The 6,561-nt window shown below is 43.3% G+C and overlaps 1 protein-coding gene across 1 annotated transcript; it reads right to left on the reverse strand.

Moving 5' to 3' along the window:
• Window positions 1-500: 500 nt before the first annotated feature.
• On the reverse strand, window positions 501-4,880 carry serp2 (stress-associated endoplasmic reticulum protein family member 2). Its single transcript, XM_079563196.1, has 3 exons — window positions 4,685-4,880; window positions 2,134-2,206; window positions 501-680 (listed from the first exon to the last, which is right to left on the reverse strand). The coding sequence occupies exons 1-3, from the start codon at window positions 4,766-4,768 to the stop codon at window positions 640-642; spliced, it is 198 nt and encodes a 65-aa protein (XP_079419322.1). The 5' UTR covers window positions 4,769-4,880; the 3' UTR covers window positions 501-639.
• Window positions 4,881-6,561: the final 1,681 nt, after the last annotated feature.

The following is a 6,561-nucleotide window of genomic DNA, read 5'->3' on the forward strand; positions in this document are numbered from 1 at the left end:
CGACGGCATGTCCGGGAAGAGGATACAGCGGCAAAGTTTCAGATGGAGGGCAGAGTCGGATATTAGTCTGCGTTTGAGGCACTATATACTGTGTCCACAATCTGTATATACTGTGGATTTTAGCGCAGACGTAAACTGTGATAAACTCGAGCGACGCCCAACACACCGACAGTGACATATTCGCAATGGGTTCTCGAAAATAAAACACTTGGTGGAGGACCTAATGAATTGAAACTTCATGTTTGGCCACCTGTAGTCAAAGCAGAGAAGGATATCGCCATGGAGACGAGGTCAGGTCTGAGTAATTCAAAGTAAAAAGGAGATCACCTGAATTGATTTGTTCTGACAGTGACAGAGAAGACTTTGCCCAGTAATAAATATATTAACCAATAACCAGGTCGTAACAACTACGGTATATTTTGGATTTTAGCAGCAAAGAAATATGACCCGCCCTCCATCTCAACTTTTGAACTTCCCAGTGATGTGACTTCATCGGACAGGTGCGGTGGGCGGGGCTTCTGTCTTTCAAAGTGGGTCCTGGAGGTCTCCGTCTCCGGGCGTCTGGAGCAGGACTCTGGGGTGGGGCGGGGGGGGATGTGCAAGCGAGGGCTCAGCGAGGGTTCATGAGGGGGCGGACGATCACATGCCCATACGGATACTCTGGATGATCTGAAAGATGGCTGAGGAGAGACCGGTGAGATGAAGAAGGTTAGGAAGAAAGACACAGCAACAGCAAAGGTAAGGGAGTACATTTTTATACAGCACTAATCTGTAATGTCCCACTGGTTGGTCAAAACGAAGATGGCCACCTCAAAAAGGTGAGAAAGTGGGAACAGTAGAGCAATTTGGTGGGACATGTTGGATCTGAGAAAGTGAAGCCTTAACCTCTCACCGAACTGGAGTAAATGCACTCGGCTAAAGGAACAGGCCCTCGTTTTTCCATACTGAGATATGTTCTTACCTGAACTTAGACGAGATGATACGTACCTGTCTGGTCTTTGTGCGTGCCCTCAGTCACACAAAAAGACCAAAGATGTTGTAAGCATTTGGCCTCTCCCAGTATATTCCTATAGCTCCAAACGGGGTGAAGTTAGAAGCGACCACGCTCTTCCACGGACACGCACAAAGACCAGACAGGTACGTATCAACTTGTCTAAGCTCAGGTAAGAACATATCTCAGTATTGAAAAACAGTGGCCTGTTCCTTTAGCCGAGTGCATTTACTCCAGTTCGGCTTTACCCAAATCTAAAGGCTCCTCGACTGGAGAGCAACAGTGTAATGCCTCATTTGAAAGATTGCAACTTTTTTGTCACATTGTTGGTGCAGTTTTGTCTCATTTTTGTTTTTTTTAGTACTGAAAGATATATCGTCATTGTATCTATATCGAGATATGAACGTTCCAAATATTAAAATCGAAAAAGCAGAGCAACACAATATAGATTTTCATCAATAAAACTGCACTCTTTTGTATTATTATTTTATTTTTCTGAAAAATGCTTGGTTTCTCACCTAACCCATAGTTACATCGTATCGTATCGATATCGAGATACGACATTTTGTCCAATTTGACCACTTTTTTGGTCTCTATTTTAATGTCGCTTTTTTTTTTGCCACGTTTGTGTTTTTGTCACTTTCTTGTCGCTCATTTGTCACTATTTTGTCGTATTATTGTTGCTTTTCTGGCACGCCCTTTTTTGTCGCCCTTATGTTGTTGCTGTTGTCTTTGTTGTCATGTTTATGTCACTTTTTTGTTGTGTTTTTGTCACTTTTCTATTTTGTTGATTTTCCTCCTAATTTTTATCGCTATTTTGATGCTTTTTTTCAAGAAGCTTTTAGATTTGGGTAAAGCAAAACTGGAGAAAATGTGGGGTTAAGGAGTTCAATCTTAAAAAAAAAAGTCTCATAGATGAACGCCGTCATGAAACTTATCCCTCTGTTTATCCCCAAAACCCACAAATTAAATCGTAATGTCCTATGAGAAAAGTCTACCACATTTCAAACCACTTGGGTCGAATAAAAGACGTAGTTTCTCAAATAAACTGGGCAGAACTCTGGACTCTTTTCGACCTCCGGTTTCTGGCTTCTCTTTGTCTGCTTCTCTTTCAGTTTCCTGTTGCTGCTGCTGCTGCTCACCTGAGCCACACACAACAAAAACGAAGAGGGCGAGGAGCCAAGGCCCGACTGGATACTTCTCCTCCTGCGGCCGCTGTGGAGGACACACAAGATAATAACGCGATGGTCCACTTTTCTGACAGTCAGGATTAAGCTGTTTATTGTTGCTCCTGTCTGCCACAATCTGGATCAAATTCTACTCAATCTTGTCCGACATAAACAGATAATTGTAAGAGACGTATAGCATCAGTGGTGGAAAGTGGCTAAGTAAAAAGTGGAAGTGTGTCATATCAAATACCCCTTTCACCCTCAGCTGTCCTGACTAAAGCCTACTAATAAATAACCTTTTACTTCACATTGCAACAGGAAGGGGTTATTCAAATCGTGACCAAAACATCCATATCATCTTGTATTCCGTGTGCTTATTGACTAAAGATAGATGTTGGTACATATTGCGTCACGCCTGAGCTGCTGATAACGTCCACAAAAACAACTTTTGGGCCTCACAGTTCAATAACAAAGACAGAAACCGGCAGGACAGTTTTTCCACATGGTGAGGTTCACATGTTTGGGATGAGTGACAGACCCCTGGAATGAGCTCATGACGTCCCATTTCTAAAGCTTTGGGAGCATGACAGACGAACAAAGATGGGATGTTTGAAAGCAGCTGTCTTTTTCATACATATATTAAGTGGTCAACTGTGTAACCTCATGAATAAAGTGAGCGGAATTTGAAGCTCAATGTGATGGATAGAAGGTGATGTGGACCTGTAGAAGTCACGAAATGTGATTTTTACTTATTGGAACCAAGGCTACAGATGCCACACCTGCCTAAGGGGCTGACATCACTTCTTTGTCAAAAATCATTTATACAAGTACAATAACAAGGTTTCAGACGTGATGTTTATATAGCTTGTGATTGTTTTGCGTTTTCATGGTAGACTTGTCCAAAGCAAGGCTGCAAATCTGCGTCAATGGCCCCTCCAAACATCACACATTTGGCAAGATGGGTGGGTTTAATGTGAAGATGAATGTTCATCTTCAACACTGACAACTAGGGCTGGGACAAAATATCTGATCGGATCACACTACATTTTGCTGTAATACCAAGTATCAATACTTTATCAAGTACCACAATACTTTCAGTGCTTGTATTTTGAGGCATTTTTATCAGGCACTCCTTTGTTTTCCAGTAACAATTACACAGCACTATGTTACATTTTGTTTTCATGCACTTTTCAACCCTTGGAGAGTCCTTGCCTCAAGTGGAGGAGTTCAAGTATCTCTGGGTCTTGTTCACGAGTGAGGGACGGATGGAGCGTGAGATCGAGGTTGGCAGTGATGCGGTCGCTGTATCGGACTGTTGTGGTGAAGAGGGAACTGAGTCAAAAGGCAAAGCTCTCGATTTACCAATCGATCTACGTTCCTAAACTCACCTATGGTCATGAGATCTGGGTAATGACTGAGCAGCCAAAATGAGTTTCCTTTGCAGGGTGGCTGGGCGCACCATTAGAGAGGAGCTCAGTTCATATCAAAAGGAGCCAGCAGAGGTGGCTCGGGCATCTGTTTCGGATGCCTCCTGGCCGCCTCCCACGGGAGGTGTTCCGGGCATGTCCTATTGGGAGGAAGCCTTGCGGAAGACCCAGGACACGCTGGAGGGACTATGTCTATGAGCTGGCCTGGTGACGCCTCGGGGTCCCCCCAGAGCAGCTAGAGGAGGTGTGCGTGGATCAGGAAGTCTGGGCATCTCTGCTGAGACTGCTGCCTCTGCAACCCGGCCCCAGAAAAAGCGGGAGAAATGGATGGATGGCACTTTTCAATCTTAACACTTCAATAAATGTCATTTGGTTTATACACTTTGGACACATGACTTTTCGTTTTACACATTTTAAGGTAAATATATTACTTATCATAATTACTTATTGTACCTCAATACACATCGGATCAGATCGTGACAAAAGTGTATCTTCCCAACCCTACTATAACCCCACTACAGAGAAAATTTAACTTTTATCTCCTAATATGTATTCTGTACCTTCAACTATTAACTAGATATTAAACAATATAATAACCCAAGTAAGACAATGAATATCAGGTCACATCTGCCAAATAATTCATTAAATATCACTGCAAAACTTGTAGCAATACTTTGTTACTGACTATCTACATGGCCACAGACACAGTCCTAATCCAAACGTAAAACTCTACAAGGTACTGCAAATCTTAGGATGGCTCACTGAAGAAACAAACATTAGCCTGAGGGGAAATCCAAGCTGTGAAATCCATAAGGCACTTGTTTTATAACCAATTATAGCTAGCATGTGCTGTAATAGTTTAAACCTGACCATGCCATATACCAAACTTACACTCTACACTGCAGAGGGTGGGCTCATCTCTAAAAAGCGTGCCTTGTTAGTCACATTTCTGTCATCATGTGTGCCCTTTATGATGCCATACGAGATAATAATAATAGAATAGCGGTGCATTTAGCAAGGAGCAGCCCAGTTCCTACCGGTGTGAGCGTCACCTCTGTGGCTTGTGTCATGCCGGCATCTTCACAGTGGACACTCACCAGCGTCTTGGCCACGTTCCCTCTTTGCGTGATGTTTTTGCTGTGCTTCTCGTTGGCCATGCGGATCCTCTGTTTGGCCACCATCTTCCGGTGAAAAAGCTGGATGCCCAGGATAAACAAATTACTCCTGATTTTTGGCTATTACAGTATTTTCTCACGCCGGAGACTGACGACTGCGAGCCGCGTCAAGGTAGCGGAAATGCGCCGCTGCGACAAACCGGAAGTAACGCTCATAATAAAAAATATATCGTAATATTATTTTTTGTTTCCCGTGTCTATGCTGAAATAGATGAATTTACACGACTCTGTTATCAACAAGGGATAATATTATATATCTATGAGGCTTTTACACTTGAGTTTGATAGAATGTGTTTACTTAGTCTTTTACGCTGAAAGAAATATCCCGGAAGTACACTGCAACACATTTGTCTGCTTTGTTTACGCCTCTGTAATCTCGCTTCACCCTCAGTAATAACATGTTTAATTAGGCCAATTAAGGGGAAATACAAGCATTGTATTTATTAAGCTAATTAACAGAAAACCAATGTTTACAGAAGAAATAATAAGTTTAATCAGAAGATACTTCACATAACAACAAAGTGGATCCTACAAATATTATTTGCTTGGCTCTGTAACACAGCCCTTGAGATAATAGCCAAGGATACACTTATTTATTCAACAGCTTTCCGAACTTTGTGGTGGCATTGGCAAGTTGCTTCTAGAGTCACAATTGCCTTGGGGCTGAAATGTGCCAGCCACTCTGTGCCAACTTCCACTATCAATCCCTCATATACCTACTACATTCACACAGCCCCAAGTGGGTGAAGTGTCTTGCCCAAGGACAGCATGAACAGATGCACAGAGCCCACCTTTAACACAACACAAATGTATTACAGGATTCACATGACCAGGTTCGAATGCCATAAAAATTTGCCACAAACCACCTCGTGTTGCTTTGCTCCTGCACTTTGTAAACCGGGTTATTTGAGTTCACTGTAATTGTGTGTGGGCAGCAGATTGGGCCTCCGGGTTTGGCCTGACTCATTTGAGCTTCTGCCCAATACAAGACAATTAGATCAGGCCCAAAAAGTGAATGCAGCTCTTTCACGTTTCATGGATGTAGCTCGGATTCCGAAAAAACGCTCACCAATTCGGGAAAACATGCATCAACACAATTTGCACGATGAGAGCGATACAAATCGATTTGAGATTTCAACTTTTCCCTGATGGATTCTTAGAAAGTCGTCGTGATCTGAGAAGCAGTGTCTGCGCAACTCCTCGGATCAATGCCAGGGCATGTGCAGACCTTGACATTTGCGTCCAGATCAATACGTTTTATGTGAAGTACTGCTTATTTATTTGTATTCTTACCCGTGTTTGTTTCTTAACAGATGATCATCTCCTCACCTGGAGCATATATTATTGCAACAGTGAGAAGGATCTTCATCTGCATTCAGCCCAAAGTAACAATGCTCATCGCTATTGTCTCCTCCTTTGTCAGTGCGTGTTGAATCAGTTGCTTTTGACTTGCATCACTCAATCGTTCAGACAGACGATGAGTGAAGTCGCAGAGACAGAGGAGGAGATAGCGGGAGTCGCCATGGCAACTGCATCAAAGGTTTCGCTCCTACGGGAAAAACAAAAAAGCCCGGAGACGCCCCCATCGAGTGTGAACAGCCTCCGAATCACTGAGCAAGTGTCAGGTCCTTGTGTTGCAACGGAAGGAGGTGCACATGGAAACACTTCATCCCCCCGGACAAGAGAGCAGGGCCACAGTTATTTCATTTTTGGACAAGTGGACGACATGGGATAGGAAGCGCTGAAGCAGGAGAGGAGCAAAGGTTTGTGTTCCTGCCTCATGACAAGAAGGTCCCAGG

Source organism: Gobius niger (assembly GCF_951799975.1).
Source record: "Gobius niger genome assembly, chromosome: 9".
Taxonomy (NCBI): domain Eukaryota; kingdom Metazoa; phylum Chordata; class Actinopteri; order Gobiiformes; family Gobiidae; genus Gobius; species Gobius niger.

Bases quoted from the DNA above. Each gene is read 5' to 3' on its own strand.
- serp2 (XM_079563196.1), bottom strand. From the start codon at position 4,768: ATGGTGGCCAAACAGAGGATCCGCATGGCCAACGAGAAGCACAGCAAA. The intron at 2,207-4,684 runs GTGAGTGTCCAC...TGTCCTCCACAG, and splicing joins GGAACGTGGCCAAGACGCTG to CGGCCGCAGGAGGAGAAGTA. The intron at 681-2,133 runs GTGAGCAGCAGC...GTCTCTCCTCAG, and splicing joins TTTTGTTGTGTGTGGCTCAG to CCATCTTTCAGATCATCCAG.